General features: G+C 36.0%; 1 protein-coding gene across 1 annotated transcript; it reads right to left on the bottom strand.

Moving 5' to 3' along the window:
- Positions 1 to 11,975: 11,975 nt before the first annotated feature.
- Positions 11,976 to 16,436, bottom strand: LOC105042949 (uncharacterized). The gene is made up of 3 exons (XM_010920689.4): positions 15,919 to 16,436; positions 15,243 to 15,372; positions 11,976 to 12,632 (listed from the first exon to the last, which is right to left on the bottom strand). Exons 1-3 carry the CDS (start codon positions 16,342 to 16,344, stop codon positions 12,412 to 12,414), a joined length of 777 nt encoding a protein of 258 aa, XP_010918991.1. The 5' UTR covers positions 16,345 to 16,436; the 3' UTR covers positions 11,976 to 12,411.
- Positions 16,437 to 18,427: the final 1,991 nt, after the last annotated feature.

The following is an 18,427-nucleotide window of genomic DNA, read 5'->3' as shown; positions in this document are numbered from 1 at the left end:
TGAGCGGAGACGCATATATATGGCGAGTTGTGGGGGAGATACGAGGGAATGGGATGATAACACGTGGAATAGTAACACGTGGTGGCTGGAGTGGTGGGATTTTGCTTACATATCTTATTACTAAATCCTAATTAGCAGTAGTGTGTGTTTATTTGGGGTAGGTTTAACGGGATCATATCCGGATAAAAGATAAACAAAGGAGAGAAAATAGGAGAAGAGAGTAGGCGTTATCTTTGCTAATTATGGATTGAGGATGTGCTATTTGTTTTTTATTTGTTGACACGAGTGGAGAGACTCGATTAGTCGGTTTGCTTCATATGGTGACGTTTCATTCATGGATGGAGCCGCGTGCTGACATTGAAGTCTCGCGCGACGTCTCATACTTCGCTTTTGCTTTGCGACCGCTGCCTTGGCAACAAAACGATCAAATGTTCGGTCGTGAACACCACTTCTATTTTGCAGTCAGTCGTATTATCTCTACGAGGTTGTTATAACATGCCTTTATAACAGGATAATGTTTCTATGAATTTTAAAGAAACAAGAAGGTTTTCTAGCCACAAAGATAGTGAGAGCAAGAAAAAAAAAAAAAAAAAGCATATAGATAATATGTTAAGAAAGAAGGCATGTAGATCATACAAGGTGATCTAACATTAATAGCAGCATTATCTTTTTCATCTTAAAATTTTTTTTAGGACAGAATGTTTCAAGCAGACCCTGCTATCCATATAGATGCACAGCCTTTTTAGCATGTAGGTGTAGAATAATTCCTTTTTTCTATAAGCGCTAACCGGTCTTGGTTAAGCAACATGAGAATATAGTATCGTGCTAATAAATACGATAAATACAATAAATATAACCGTGCTCCGGAAACAGCAACACTTGCTCTCTAAATGGCACCATCCTTTGTTTTCATTTTTTGATAACTGGCACCACCTTTGTCCTTGCTACATGATGATACCACCTAGAAAGCACAATTATTGGCATTAATTTAATGCGGGGACTCAATGACAATATAATAAATATAATAATAACATCCTGTGCCTATCTCCCCAATTTTTTTCTTTTTGTTATTCCTGTTAAGTTTTAGAGTCATTCATTTGTTTATTATCCTTTTTCTCTTAAACAATATGCTAGCATAGTATATCATAATTGTTATGATATAGAAGGAAGGATATCATTAGTTTCACATTAGTTGGAGTCAAAAAAAAATCTAATTTATATAGGAATGAATCACCCTTTTCACATGAGGCATCTTTTAAAGAACAAAACCGTGAGGCTCTAAATGACCAAAGTCCACTGAAGTTCAAAAATGATTGTGAGTCAAAGTGGACAATACCTGACGTATCGAGCCATGAATCCTTGACTGCAATAATGATCATGATGATTCAATCACTCATTCAAGAAACATGTTATTTTGCTATATTTTTTCGATCCATTTATATGCTGGAGTAGAAAATTTTTTCGTATTGTGGAGCCTTATAGCGTTATTATAACAAACAAAATAAGGATAGACCGCAAAGAAGGAGAAACTAGGAAAAAAATTATTAATTTTAGCGTACAAATAGAAATAAGAATCAAGTGATAAAAATAACTAAAAGACAGATATCTAAAAATAAACCTCATCAACTAGATAGACTTCATGATAAAGATAAGAAATTATGATAAATTTAATCTCAAAAGATAGAGATAACTTAGAAACTTCGTAACTTCAAAATCCCCCTTTAATCCAAACTCGGTGAACCTGAACTAGAAGTCTACAACAATAAATGAAGCATGTAGAAAAAGAAGATAAATAAATACAAGAAAACAATCAAGCACTATCTTATTGCACCTATAAGGTCAAATCATATTCTCTTTTTTCAGAAAAAGTAGGGAAGACCTTACATAGCCCAATATTGCATTATATAATTATTATCATATTACATAACAATATAATGCAAAATGTATTACATAAAAATACCTCCCAGTACCGCCACCGGTAAAAGAGCCATTGCTGACAGCCCAGAATAGCTTTGGAACTTAATTTGTTCTTTGTATTTATTCACGGCAAAAGTAATTATGCATAATTGTTGCTTAATTGAAATTTTTGATAGAAGGACATGGAAGGTGAAAAGGAAAAAAACTATAAAAAAAGGCTATGTCAAATTCCCCAGTTATCAGATGCCGGCTGAGAAGAAAAAAAAGATATTTTTCAATGAAGAATATTTATCCATAAAATATGAAGAACATCTTATCCTTCTTTAAGGTACATAAGTCATTTTTCTATTAACTAGTAAAATAATTATTTTATTTTACTCCTAAAATACTCTTAACCCTAACATTAATTAGATTATACAATTACTATTATATGATATATTAATAATATATAATATATAATATATATTATAATCTTATATATTATTATATATTATAATATATATACATACATATACATATATGTACATGTATATACACATGTATACACATAAACATATATATATACATACATACAACGAAGAAATTGAGAATTGAGTCCGTTCGATTAATGCCCTCTCTTTGTTGTGCTTCTACAAATATTGTTGAGTTTTGACGTCTCGAATTCGATCAATAACAGCAAAGATTAGATCAACAAAGCCTAAGATGGAGAAGTCTATAGCATGTAGTGCGAGGCTCACGACGGAGCAGCCCAGCCCACAAGCGTGCATACGTAACCCACAGCGCACGGGCCTACAGCACGCACAGCCCAGGTGGGGCTTGCAGTGTGCGTAGCCCGCAGCGCACGGGCATGCGGACGCATGCACCCCATGCATTGCGCGTGGACTGCCACAGTTTAGATGGCATTTGTCATGGCTCACGCATGTGCAGATGAGTATGCAACATGTGGCGCACGCGGAGAAGCCCTGATTCATAACTGGACAATCTATGCATGGTTCACGAGTGTTGTTTGGGCATAATCGGACGGCTGCAAATGCTTGCAAGGTTGATCTAATGACTACAGGAATTTTGAAGTTATGTAAGGAGTCTATTACGCGTTTTGGACTCGATTAGGACTTGATTTTAGTTCTTTAAAAGAGGCCTAACGACCTGTGGGTAACAGAGTGAGCAGAGAATCTATTTAGCGGCTGAGAGCGGCCCATGGAGCAGAGAGAATCTCTTGAGATTTTTGTGAGAGCTTTATAAGCATTGAGTGCTTCTTATTGAGAGAGAGAGGTTTATGAGAGTTGAGAGTATGTGATCTCCTTTTATATTTATTTTTTTTGATAATGAAACTTACATACCTCGTGGAGGTAAGTTTTGGACCGATTCACGTATTTGATTGCATTTTTTTATTTTTTTTTGTTGTGATATCGACATGATCATCTTGATTAGCGATTTTGGATGAAGGATCTGTATTCTACACTCGTGAAGGATCTTTTCTAACAAGTATTACATAAATAGTACGTAAGTATTGTTCTAATCAACCATATCCTTATTAGATGGCAATACAATGACTGATTATAGTGTTACTTATAGATATATTGGAGAAAGATAAACAATGTACAACTTCAATTATCACTACCAGAAATAGTTAAATACGAACACTGTAGGGATTCTATGGTCCTCCCCATGGGAAAAAGCAAAAATACCTTCGAGTACCACCACCGATGAAGGAGCCATTGCTGACACCCAGAATAGATTTGGAACTTTTGTTCTTTAGATTTATTCCTAGCAAAAATAATTATGTATAATTGTTGCTTAATTAAAATTTTTGATAAAAGAATATGATAAGATGAAAAGGAAAAGAAATTGTGAGAATAGGCTATGTCAAATTTCTCACTTACCAGATATTGGTTGAGAAGTACAAAGTTATTTTTTTTAGATAGTATTTATCCATAAAATTAGAGAAATTTTATCGAGCCCAAAATAGATAAGTTATTTTCTCATCAGCTGGTATAATAACTATTTTATTTTGCTCCTAACATACTCCTAACTCTAGTATTACATTATACAATTATTATTATATCACATAATAAAATAATATAAAATATATGTTATAATCTTATATATGCTATTACATATTATAATACAGATACATATGTCTGTATATATATATATAATGTGTGTGCACGCGTGCATAGTTATATATACATATATATACATACGTAATAATACATATACCTACACATACATATACCACATGCCGGTAAGTCTTTGAAATCATAGAAGTTGTCATTGGGGAAGAATGTCTCCTTTAGATGGGATCCAAAAGAGGCAGCAAACATCATCAGCCATTGTTGATAAGTTCACCTTCATTGGGAGCTGCTTTGTTTCTATGGAAAGAAAATTTTTTTAAGAGAAGAGAAAGAAAGAGAGAGGGAGGAAGGAAGGAGAGGTTGTGATGATTTTAGCTTGGATGAGTGGGAACAATATAGATACCTCAATAGTATGCATGTGGTATCAGAGAGTGCGATGCAGCCATAAATAACTACCATCAAGAGATGCACAGCTAGCCATCAATCAAGGCCGTCAACAAACACATGTTACATCATACACTGTGATTTGTTTAATGATCTTCCATCTTTTGATGGTGACCCTACTTTATTTGATGATCATCAATCTTCTAATGATGGCCATTTAGGGATGCACAATATGATGGTGCATAGGCCGCATTGCAAAGGATCTAATTTAGAGTAGAGAAGCATGTGTATATATATTTATATTATAATATTATATTATATATATAATATAAATATATATAGAATTGTGGGGAGAGAGAAGAAAATGAGAAGATAACATGTGGCATAGTGACATGTGCTAGTTGGTATGGCGCGGCTTTGAGTAAAAATCTTATTACTAAATAGTAATCAGCAATGGCACATGTTAAATTGTGAAAGGTTGCAACGGGATTTTATCCTAATATAGATAAACATGAGAGAAATCAATAGCAAAGAGTGGGTATTTTCTTTGTTAATTATGGACTTAGAGGATGTGCTCTATTAGCCCTTTGAATAAATGCGGCAATTTGGGATGTGTACTCAACAAGATTTTATTTAATTTTTTTCTTGATAAGATAGTGGGAAGCATAGTTTGTTTTATGCGGGGATACTACAATTCTTGGGATAAAAGCTTGTTCTTTGATAAGTAAATATCATAGGAGAGTTACCAATACATATAATACAATGATATACATAAAATATTTAATATAGCTTTTGAAAATATTGAACATAACATCATAACAATTTTAGAATATCCGATCATCTTTTCAATATTAGACTAGCCACGAATAGTTCCTACTCATAACCGATGGATTATATCATATTCTTATCCCTGACTAGCTACTCATATACTGCATTCCTGCCCATAATTGGCTATTCATATATCATGTTCTTATGTGTGGCTGGTTATTTATATGCAACATTCCTGTCTGTGGCTAGCTACTCATATATCATATTTCTAAATCATGATGCATGCACTGAAATGCATGACTTAAAATTATTAATACATAACATACTTTTATATATATATATATATATATGCGAAATTTCAACTACTAGGAGAACATACAAGGAGAATTCTAATATGAGCTGGCAACAAACCAATAGTGCACCAACCAATACAATATATCTCTAAAATTTCCAATAAAATATGATATCAATAATTTTACATTGTATACGTATGCACACACACATACATATACACACATATACATACATACACACACACATACATACATATATATGTATTTATGCATATATGTATCTATACATACATACATATATAGCTTGTAGAAAGAGTAAATATATAGACACTCTTTCTACAAACTTTAGTAGTGCCCACCTTATTTATCTGCGAGTAACAGGCTTAGGTCATTCACTCATTTGATAGCCAAGATACTGGTCCATTTAGAGTAGACTTCTATGCATATTATGCATTCGACCAATGAAGATCGGGTCGCTCAATTAAAATTGCGAACCCATAAAGGGAGCAATTGATTCATTGTTGTGACCCTATCTACAGATCACATTAGATATGATCTGACAAGAGATTGGTTGGATGTTTTACCGCACATCAAGACATTTGTTGATTCAATAAGTATATTTATTAGACTTTGGATGATCCAATACCTAAAGACCATCTAATCGTGATTCAGCACACATTGATTATGATATTATTATTATTATTACTGGAAACAACGGCCCTCTTTTGACAACACTCTACGCCAACAGGGCTTCCAACAACTTTTCAGATTGTGAGAAATTGTAGCCTTCTGACTTAACCAACGGAGGCTAATCAAATGAAACATACACAACGAAAGTTCTCAATGGCAGCGCAATTTAGAAAGTAATATGAAGTTTGGATTGCACACTCGCAGAAACATGTCATATTGAGTCTGTCTCTTGATGCCACGAAATTACTCCAATTGCTCTTCGAAATGAAGGGAGGCAAGTATTTAGATCACTTCATATTTTAAAACAAGTTAAATCTTTAACAAGAGGACTTCAAGGAAGAAAACGTCACATCCTAAGTCATTAAAATTGAAATATTCATCAAGAATAATGTTTCACAATGATGTGGCACATTCAGCTAGCTGCACATGGCCGCTCGAGAGACCTCTGCACCCTCCTTTCATGCCCAGGATAGGATAGATGCCTGCCAACCCTTGCCTTATGTATATGGAAGGATCCGCAGAAGAATGGGGAGAGACAAGGTGTTGAAACAAGAAAAGCAAAAATCGGATTCCAAAGTTCACAATATATGAACTCCAATATTCTTGAAGCTATCTCCAGAGAGCCTATCAAGTATCAACAACGTCATATCCACAGCTGCAGATACGATAACCAAAACCTCTCTAGCTACCTGTTCATATTCCCAGCACTGGAAAAGTTTTTTTTTTTTTTTTTTTAAAAAAAAAGAAAGAAAAAATCTCATCCAATCCAAGAAACGATCGATGGAGCAATATCTCGACTTTAATTATCATCTAGTAGGAGGAACCCCATGGCTCATACCTCGCATACTTAGAATCAACTACAGCTGTCATACTCGATCGAGAACAAAAGATGGTTCAAGTCTAAAGGGGAATCCAGGGCTGTGGAAAAGAGGCGAGGAGAGAAGAAGACCCACCTCTTTGTTGCCTTCCCACTATGGAGGACTGAATCTTGCAATGCAGAAGTGTATCCAACTTTTTGATTGAGTTTACTTTGAGAGCCAAATACTCAAAAAAAAAATCCAAAAAGTAGATGGTTAGTCGGCACTTGGCAAGTAAAACCTCCCTTGCAAATATAACCCCCCTCAGTTCATCAAAAGCCTTCCTCACCAAATTCAAGGAAAATGTGCTCCACTAGCCGTTACTCGCGAAACTTTACTCGTTTTGGCGTAAGCTTCAGCGTGGAAATGTGTCAGATTTGCTGTGCCACGACGGAAATGGGCATTGTTGATGCATGACTCCGATAGTTGGATATATATAATAATTATAAAGCTCAGCGGAACTAGCGAATGTTGCTGTGATGGCACCATTTTGATCAAATCCATTGACCCATATTTAAATTTAAAAAAAAAAAAAACAACCTTCCATCAAGAAAGTGAAGCTTAGTGGACAAATATATATAAATCTATAGGTGAACGATAAGTTTACATGGTCCCAACGCATACATACACCAAGGTTGCAATAATTACCTATTCCATTACAACGGACCTCCACTAGAATCATTAGTAATGATTTGAACGGTTACCACAGTCAGTATTTCTCTAAAAACATCCTAATTCAGTTTTCTTAAGTATTAAACTAATCATAATTATAAACATTTATTATTTATCCGATTAGAAAAATATTATTTTCCATACCATGTCATCTTCTTTTGAAGCGAAGTTGACGGAAATTAAATTTCGAAAAAAAAATTCCCAAATAAAATAATGTATCGCTATGATACTAAATAATGTGTTAACAGTCATAATTGTTTTGCATTAGCATATATAATAATACTGTGGAGGGAACCCAAAACTGTTGTGATGACCACTACTTTAGACATTGACAGTCCCCCAATAATTTATAATTTATTGTAAAAAGGATTTCATGTATAAATTTTTCTTCTACTCTTTCAGCGCTGTTCCCCTCAATGGCCCCACCTGAAATTGCCAGGTGGCAGAAGTTAAGAAGCCGGAAAAAAATGTAAAACAGATCGATGGCGAAAGAGCAGAAGCGGGGGGAGGGAACCGAATGGATGAGTGCGTGGCAAATACAGGAGATTGGATCACGAGAAAAGATTCCTATTCAAAAAGAAAGAAAGAAAAAAAAGATTCCGGTTTCCAATTTCTTCATAGTTGTTGAGCTGCCTTTTCGGCTCCGACACGTAGACCATAATAAAAATATGATTCTGTCCGTATGGAGAAATTATTGCAAAAAAAGAAAAAACAAGGAGTAACGTGGCCTGTTATCCACCGTGGGATTTGGCGGGGTCCAATGAGACCTGGTCCAAGTAATGCTTAGACATCCGTAGGGGGATGAGTCTCGTTTCCCTGTCCCACCCGTAAAGGAAGTGATCTGGATCGAACGCAAGAACGGGTTGAATGCTCCATCTCTGCTCTAAGTTCCCAATTATCGAAACAAGTCATCTTTTCTCTAGGAAATCATTTCAACAACTTATATGGGGCTCATGCTACAGGATTAGGCTTTAGGGATGAGCCACCCTTTGTGCCAAAGATGGATTCACCTTCCTTCGTGCAAATCGGCTGTTGGATTCATCCACTGGTTGCTTTGAAATTCTTTTGCACATAGATGAATAAGAGTTTGGACTGTTTTGAGATCTGTGCATCATGAATGGTCAATGATTCTGTGTGAAGGAAGATGCATCCTTCTTTCGTGTGAAAGATACGGCCCTGGTTCAATATTTATCATATGCCGATATGCAATCAGACGAGTCCTTTGCATGCCAACTGAGATGTTGATGCATGCATTGGTCCTAGACATAGGCAGACCATTCAATGCTTATCTTTGGGTCCACATTTGACCTCCTATGAATTAAATTGCATTGCATCAAAATCATCACCGCAATTTGGAAAAATCATGGATCCCACGTTACATGAATGGAGTAAATCATATTTTTTTTATGCAGATTAGAGAATAAATTACATGAAGGAAAGAATTTAAATATTTAGAATGGATACAAATATTTCAATTTCAGCAAGTTCTATTCTTTAGATAAACTATAGTACGATCCCAACAAAGGACATGAACTCATCTTGCCTGATGAGTGAAGGCGGCCGTGGCTGGCTTTGACAGTTTGACGCAGCCAACGCGTGAGTTGGTGAAGGCGTCGGTTTGCAAGGAGGTTGGTTCTAGATACCAATCAAGATTTTAAAAAGGAGCCACCCTTATGTCCTACCTTGGGTAGGGTACGGCCCCAGTACCCCACAGCCCACTGCTGGGCTAGCAAAAAGCAAAATTTTTTTGTACACTGCTTGTAATATAAAAAATTCGATGCGAAATATATTGTCTCGTTCAATTGAATTATATAATTATTATTTTTTAATATATATTTAATATTTATAATTTTATTTTTTATTTAAAATTTTGAATGATGAAATTTTTTTTTAAAAAAAAAAATTATGATATTCTATGTTGATATTATGACATCCTGTACTGAAATTATGACTTTCTGCACAAAATGTCATAGTTTTGATAAGGATATTTTTGTCAAAAAAAAATTTCAATAGGAATATTTTCATCATTGAAAAATTTATATGAGATTTTTCAATGATGAAAATATCCTTTCCTCTTTATGACATCCAGTGAAAAAATTATGATATCCTGTATAAGAAGTCATAATTTCAAATATCCTAATATCGGCATAGGATGTCATAATAATTATGATATCCTGTATAAGAAGTCATAATTTCAACATAGGATATCCTAATATCGGCATAGGATGTCATAATTTTTTCAGAAAAAAAGAGTCATTTCGTCATTCAAAATTTCAAACGAAAAAATAGAACCATAGATATTTAATGTGTGTTGGAAAGTGATGACTATATAGTCCAATCGAATGAGACGGTATATTTCACATCAAATTTTCTACACCTTGGGCAGTGAACAAAAAATTTATCTCAATAAAAAATATATCAGATGAGTTCATAACTAAAAAGAGAATCTTTGGACTTCCGGAACGGAGGTTGGTTTATTTTTCTTTTTTATGACCTTTTACTTCAACTTCAGATCCTACGTAGCTTGAGAATTTATATCCTACACCACGTACACTGCACATGGGCCAACATCAAGATAAGCATATAATGAATGAGGTCCACAAAATGGGACGAGATGAATGACATAGTGTACGGTCATATGACACACATGACGTAGGATATACTTTTCCGTCTAGTTTAGTTTGTAGCTGATGCGGAAATGTCTGCCTTCTTTTCACCAATTGTCCTTCTATTTTGAAATGACTGAGGATTGCATATGCATTCCACAATACTTGGGCAGTCAGTCTGACCACATCAAAGGAAAATGTCACCTTGGCATATTAAGATTAAAAATTCGCATCAAGGATTTGCTTAATCCTCGTAAAAGCTTGATCAACACTACCAAACTGCGGTTTCAGGATGGCATGCCATTTTGTGCCGGTGGAACTTTTGGGAGTGTACATAATTTATGTACTGAACTTTCATTCAGATGCTTGCTCTAGATGGATTCAGATAGCTCAACATCTGTCATAAGCGGTTTTAAAATGGCCTCAAAATGTCGTAACGCTTAACAAGCCATTTCTACAGCTCCAATAAGCAGAGAGCCTAAGCATTTATCGGCAAATTTATGGAGCGACGTGACTTTTTTGAGACAAAAAGAAGTTGATGTTTATAGGGACGCTTATAACAATGCTTCCTCTGTCAGAACTAGCAATATTATTCCACAGGGGATAAAACTAGAAGGTTTTGGTTGGCATCAAGGATATGTATGTGCTTTGCATTCAACCTCTTACGGATCATGACTGACTTGACACAGCTTGGATTTGGGGCATGAGGGTGGCGATGCGAGGTTAGATTTTTTGATGGCGACTTCTTTGGAAAAAGTTGCCTCGCAAAGATCTTCTCTTCCATCATGGTATTGTTATGTCCCAAATCCCTAGCCTAATTTTGTGATCTATGTCCTACATCCCTGGATGATTATGATCATGTCATCATAGGGTGTCCTTTTGTTGGAACATTTTGGCAATTGCTTACTCATCGGTATAGCCAACCAACCGGATAAAAATCCGCATTTTTCTTGTAATCTACAATAACCAATGTTCAAAGAAGACTGACCCATGCTGCCACCGCCACAAAAATTGGCTGCGGTCAACCAATGCCAGTATGCCACCATGCAGCATTTTTCTGTTGTCACAACCTATATCACATAAGCATACAAAAAGAGGCAACAAAAAAATTATTGTGCACCATCTATGTGCATGCAACTCAAATTAGCAGGCAGCATATACATATATCAGTAGAGAACCATCAAAAGTTACAAGTAGCAAGGCACAAGCCCATCTGATAAATATCAGCATCACATTAAGAGGGCGTTTGGTAGCATGTAATCCTAACAGGACTACATGTAATTTGCAACAGATAATCAAATTACACTGTTTGTTTTGTTACTTTCACAGGTAATGCTGTATTACATGCAGCATTATGTCAAAAAAAGATAATCTGATTGTCTAGAGAGACGTGACTATATGATTACATATAATCCTATAATCCTACAATCTTCCAATAAAATAATTTGAAGACCAAAATATCTCCATCAAAATAAATTAAAATAAATTATGGATAGTCCCAATTGGTGAAAATAGAAAAGAAAACATAATGGATGATGTCACCAAAAATGGTTGGTCTGAAAACTAAATTGCCCCTCTAGAAAATAGATAATAATCAATAAGCAAGAATAAAGATACTTTGAAAAAATTAGCTTATATTCTATGTAATTTAACTTGTATACCAAACACTGCAATGTAGAATTTCCTGTAATTTTACAATAACATTACTGCACATACCAAACACTGCAATATAGAATTCTTTGTAATTTTAACAGATAATTATATTCTCTCTACAATCACATTACCATAGCAATATTACCTATATAATGCACCAAACGCCACCTAACAGTATTTCTAGATGTTGTCATCAAAGATGATAAGGATTTTACAACTGTACTTGAACCTGATACAGCAATCAGATGGGTTTTCTGCAAGTAACATTCATACAGACCCTTGCACAACTCTACATACAACCAGACCACAGTTCTAACTCAGACGATGCTTTGAAGAACAAATGTGGATCCTGAATTGTTCATACAAGAGCAACAAGTTTCTTATCTGAGAAAATGCGACCTAACTCTGAAGAAAAGAATGGCAGCCAATTCCAAGCATCAAAATTGAAATCCTTATTTCATCAACGGTGGTTTCTCAGGCATGCGTAGCAGAAGACTCATTTTTTCTTTGGCTCTGAAGCCCCCCTTGATCCTATGATATTGCAAACAGGTTGGTCTGGTGATTGAAGCAGACGAAGTGCAGGATGAACTTTGAGGTCTTGCATTACCAATTTCTGGCCCACATCCAACTCACTTATATCAACATCTATGTATGGTGGAACAATGTCAACAGGGCAGAGGTATTTGACTGTCCTTTTTATGGTGTTAAAGTAGGCCCCTGCCAAATCAACATATCATACTGCATGTTAATCATGGATGGAGCATAAAAATAGATCAATGATAATTAATAGAAACAGAAAACATCCAACAATTAGAATCAGAAAAGGAAAAAAAAAAAAAAAAGTTCTCGAAGACAAATATCTGACTGCCACTTGCTATGATGACATTTAGCTAATGATAAGTGTGTGGCGGGAACACTAGATATTGCAACAGATTTATTTCCATAATCTACCAGATACATGCAGTTGTTGTACCCATTTATAAAGTTGTCAAATTTACTCTTACAGGTACTGCACACAGATAGAATAAAAGAGGTAACATATATTTAGTTTACCTGCAGGAAACCTAAGATGGATACCATTCCTGCTGGACATGTTGTAATTTTGTATTGATTCCCATCATGCTCTGCATCTTTAACCTCATATTTACTTAAGATACAATTTCCACTATGGTGATAAATATAGCAAATTTAAAATGAGTGTTGCAGGCTTCAAATCATCATGCAATATTAATTGTAGAAAACCTAATGGCCTTGTGCTTTCAGAGTAGTATTGAGCAAAATAAGAATAACTTGCAACAAAGATAAATCCAACTTAATAAGCTGCCTTTAACTACAGAAAAAGGATGACAGCTGCAGGTAATATGAAATAAATCCTAATTTTAAAATCAAAAGAGCTTCAACTTGTAACAGGCTAACAGAACCAACTGCTATGGATACAAGCTTTGTCTGAATCCACTAATGAATAAACACCAGCAAAATCTAACAAAAGATAAAAAGGAAAAGATATTGACAAGTTTTTCCCTTTCCCTTAGAACTTGAGATATGCATAGAGGAAATAAAATCACAAGCAACACGGTTTTGTGAAGAGATTATACTTGAATAATAGTCAGTTCTAGAAACAAGGGCTTTCATTGAAGAATGTCAAAAATAAAGAATTTCACTAGTTCTAGTCTAGGTGGAATCAATACCAACTTCCATGTATATAATCAACATAATGATTCAAAATTTTAAGGAAATGAAAGCACAGATTTTTTGTTTCAATTTTCAAAAGCAAGAATTTATTCAACTCAAGTACAAAGTTTTCAGTATGGATGGTTGAAAACCTTCAGAATGCAGTATATGATTAACTGAATTTTCAGGACAAGTGCCCAAGAAGGAAAAATTTACACAGAACTACTTAATTCAGGAAAAGGAAAACAACAGTATGCAATTTGGATCCAGCAATCAACACCCGCTCCCCCACACCCCAACAAAAAAAAAAAAAGAAAAAAGGTCCTTGATAGACATAGATAAAAATCATTTTTGTCAATTTTAATATTTCTATCTGTTTGCAACCAAAAGTTTTCAGGTATCACCCTAGCATATTCAAGTGTTCCTCAAGAAAGCTCCATTTGCCACATATAGGGCATCCATCTTACCACCCCATTTTCTGTTGGTCCTTTCCCCAATTTTTAGTTCGAACTTGAAGACAGGAACATCCAAAGCAGCCAATTTATTTATTTCGAAAGAATGGTCAGCTTATTTAACAGCAATCATGAAATTGATCAGTTAAATTTTCGTATATTGCCATCACAAGATGCTGATCCAACACATTAAATTTGCATGTTCTGTAGGACTGACATTCTTCCTACACTATCATAAACACGTGCTTTAGCAAATACTACATATGATAGTTACATGCAGTTTGAAATGGCCTCAATTCCTCCTCCTAACATCCATTCATGGCACATGCTAGTTTCCAACTGTCTATTTGCATCAGTGTGACAATGAATAATAAGCATGATGTATGTGCATCACAACATAAGAAATTAAAGGTTAGCCAAAAAGAGAACTCAACAGACTAAGCAAGTACAACAAGACAAAACAATAGTGGCAATAACTTCAACAAAGAAACAACTATGCAATTAAGCATTGCAATGCATACAGTACAGAACATGCTAGCTTCTGCAGGGCACATGGGGAAATGAGACAAACTCTAATCTATCTTATAGCCCCTATTTGCCACATCTTTTAGTGGTACCAACCAAAAGCTGAAAAGGATTGAATTGCCACATGTTGGCACAACGCCATGAAGGAATAACCTCTGTCATAGGGAAAACACTCAATATACATACATGCTGCACGCATAAAGGAACTTGACATGTATCTAACACACCAAAATGCTCACATGCCCAGGACTGCCAGGTGGAAGTTCTGATAGTAAGTGCTCAGCCGCTTTACCATGTAAAGGACCAGAATGCTTAAGTGTTAGGAGACATTTGTTCTCTCACTGTCATGTGATACTTGACAACCGAGTATCAAACTCTCTCTCTGATCCAAAAGGGAATAAAAGGCTCTTTCATGTTCCATTGAATAGTATACCAGCTATACACCATCGCCCCTTCCCTTTTCACGATCAGGTCTATTTCAATTTTAACAAAGAAAGAACAAAAATGAAAGATAGAATATGGCAGGATCCATAAATCATATCACCTTGCTACATGATAGGAAGCAGTGTTTGAATATCCCATGCGCGTCGTGTTTTAAGCGACCAAGAAAATGAGGTGCATTAGATTTCTAGATCATCTAAAACAGAAAAAAGTTCAACATATGATCTGAGTGGCATACCTTTTCTAAGTCCAGGAGATGCATCTTCTCCTCTAAAGACAAGAGGAACATCTATTTTCAGCAATGCAGAGGAAGGAGCTCTAATGAACGTCACGTTGAGAGGTGCATCGGTGCCTGAATGGAGATGCAACTGAAAAAAGCCCAAAAGGACGCATCATCAGAGGATACAACCAAACACTATTGTAGCGTGTCATCTTCCACATTGTTTAAGTAATAGCATTAGTTTTCTCAACTTCTAAGACAACTCTGGGGAATTTACGAGTAGAGAAATTGAGAGCAGTGTGGGGCTTTTAATAGGAAATCGAATGAAAAGTTAGCAACTGAATATGCCTGGACTGACAATTTTTTAAAACCATTTTCGAATTGATTCCTTTAAATTCTCTTCAACCAAAAGATTGCCTGAATCATTTCGATCTCTACCCCTACGTTCTAGTCATTTGAAACACAAAGATCATCAAGCAAATAAAACAAAACAACTAAAAACAAACTTGAAACCATTGGAGACCTCATAACTGACTTTAATTTACATGTTCATTTGATTCGACCTCATGAAGTCATAGCCAACTAAAATATACTCGTCTGATGTAACATTAAAGCCTTTTATATAAGCAAAAACACAGATAAAGCAAGAAACTAACCAAGAATTAGGTCATCAAAGGGCTGGCATCTGTAATACCTTTCGAGGCAAGACTCGAACTTTCTCGATGATGTCCCCGGCTCCCAACTCGGAACGGACCTCAAGCTCGAAGAGACGGGAGAGAAAGAAGGAGCGGCCGAGGTGGTCGACGAGCTTGCGTATCTGCTTGGCCTGGACCGAAATGAGGCGCTTGTTGCCGCCCTCCTGGCCGTTGGCCTGCTCGAAGACGATGCTTGGCACCCGCCCCACCTTGCGCTCCTTGGCCGCGATGTTCTTCCCGGAACTCGACCGGGGGATCGCCAGGATCGTCTCATTGTACTTCGGGTCCGGCCGCGGGAACCCCTCCAGGTACTCCAGCGGCGCCTCCGTCGGGTCCCACGGGGCGACGGCGGCTGCCGCCGCCTGCGAGAATGGCCGCAGATGGACGAGGGTTCTAAAGGTTCTCGGAGAGCGGGAGAGCCACATCGGAGGAGGAAGTGGGCACCGAGTTCCGGCAACGGCGCGGCGGTGGCAGCGAGAGAGGGAAGCGCTCGTTAGGTTTTAGGATGGGGTTTACATGGGGTATCAATTAGTTTATTGATTTTTCGGCCCGTATGATCATTGAGATTCGTGCGTTCAAGCCAGGGGGATGTACTGATAAGACTGTAAATGGATAGGATTGATCCACCGACCCACTTAGATACGATCTAATTTATTTTAAAAGATCTACGGGATTGAATTGGATTCTAAAATTCAATCCGTTCAATATTTCGAATCGGATTTAAGTTTACTGGATTAAGATCCGACCAGATCCGATTTGAATTCAGTATTGAATCCAATATATAAATAATAGAGTAGATAGAGTGGGATTAGAATTTCAAATGCTATTGTAGTATTATTATTTTTTATATAGTTTTACTCAATTTGACCGTAAAATTTTGAGGAGTTGCTTATAAATTAATAGTCAAAACAAAGTAATGTTTATTTTTTTTTATCATAAACTTTGTATATATTGATTTATCATACGAATTGAGTCTAATCAGAATTTAGGTCCGAGTCAGATCTAAATTTTTTAGATTGAGACTGAATTATATATGGATTTGATCCGACCCAAATAATCTAATAGGATAAATTTTTTGATCATGGATCTAATTTGATTCGATCCGATTTTTTATTGGATTGAATCAGGATCCAATATTAAGATCCGATTAAAGAATCAGATCAGATCAGATCGAGATAACTCATAATCCGATCTATTCGCACCCCTAATACTGGGGCGGGGAGCCAACTCGGGTCCAAGCATTTGGACCCAACTGGTCTTCTCTCATTTGGCATGTTGCATATTAAGGTTGGTTATTTGAGCCATAATGATCAAGTGGCAACTCCGTCGGGGCCTTTTGTATGGGCCAAGTCATAGTTCACGGAACCATCCAATTATATGGTTTGAGGTATATCAAATCAAATCGACTAATCGGTATAATTCAAATATTTAATTCAGAATATGAATGAAAATGGAACAAGAAAAAAAAATAAGATGAGAGAAAAAGTGAAAAAAAGATCAATAATAACTGACAGTGATCCGTCAAGACCGTCGAGATCTCTGGGCTCCGCAATTCTCCACGAGATGTGAGAAGAAAGAGAGCGGAAGGAAGAGAGGAGTGAGAGGAAGGCTAGTGAAGTCAGCAATAGATCATGTTTTTAAAACAAACACGATAAAATAAGAGCATCCCCCTTATTATGAACTTTGTTTTGAATCTACAGTGACCACAAAATAGATTTGGACTGTCCCATGGCCCTCTGGTAGCCTTCCTAATAACCTTTCCCTCACTCCTCTTCTCTTCATTTCCCTCTCTCTATTTTTAATTTCTCTCGTGAAGGACCGCAAAGCTCAAGAGACCTCGATAGCCCTACAAGGGTCTCCACGATCCTCCGATGGCCACCATTAATATCTCCCCTAATCTTTCTTTCTTTTCTTTCCTCTCCCTCCCTCTTCTCTCTTTTACTCCCTCTTTTTCTTTCCGATTCATCTCTCATTTCTGTATCAGTTTGGCTCGATACGAGAGCGTATCGATTCGTACCATCGATCAACCATATGGATTCTAATTCTGAACCGACAATCCTTAGGCACAAGAGTGCAAATGCTCGGGTCTACCGTTTGACCTAACTTGATTGTTACCAAGTTCGAGTCGAATTTGAATAGTAAAATATTCGATTTGGAGCTCACCAACATTACCGAGTATGTGTATGTATATATATATATAATATTATATTTATTTATAATATATACTATTAACTTAATATTTTTAAAATATAACATAAAATTATATTTATTTTAATCATATTTTTATTTATAAAGGAGGCTTGCACTTTAGCTTAAACATGTCTTACTTGATATTCAAATTGAGTCAAGACAATCTCAAATAATGCTCTTTCTTTTTTTTTTTTATCAAATTAAGTTTGAGTCTGGATATTAAAATTTGATTAATTTTGAATTGAGTTTTGAGCTCAAATATTTTAAGTCAAGTTGAACTCGAGCCTCTAACTATTTGACTAAACTCGATTACATCTT

Source organism: Elaeis guineensis, chromosome 2 (assembly GCF_000442705.2).
Source record: "Elaeis guineensis isolate ETL-2024a chromosome 2, EG11, whole genome shotgun sequence".
Taxonomy (NCBI): domain Eukaryota; kingdom Viridiplantae; phylum Streptophyta; class Magnoliopsida; order Arecales; family Arecaceae; genus Elaeis; species Elaeis guineensis.
This window is presented reverse-complemented; position numbering and strand designations above follow the sequence as displayed.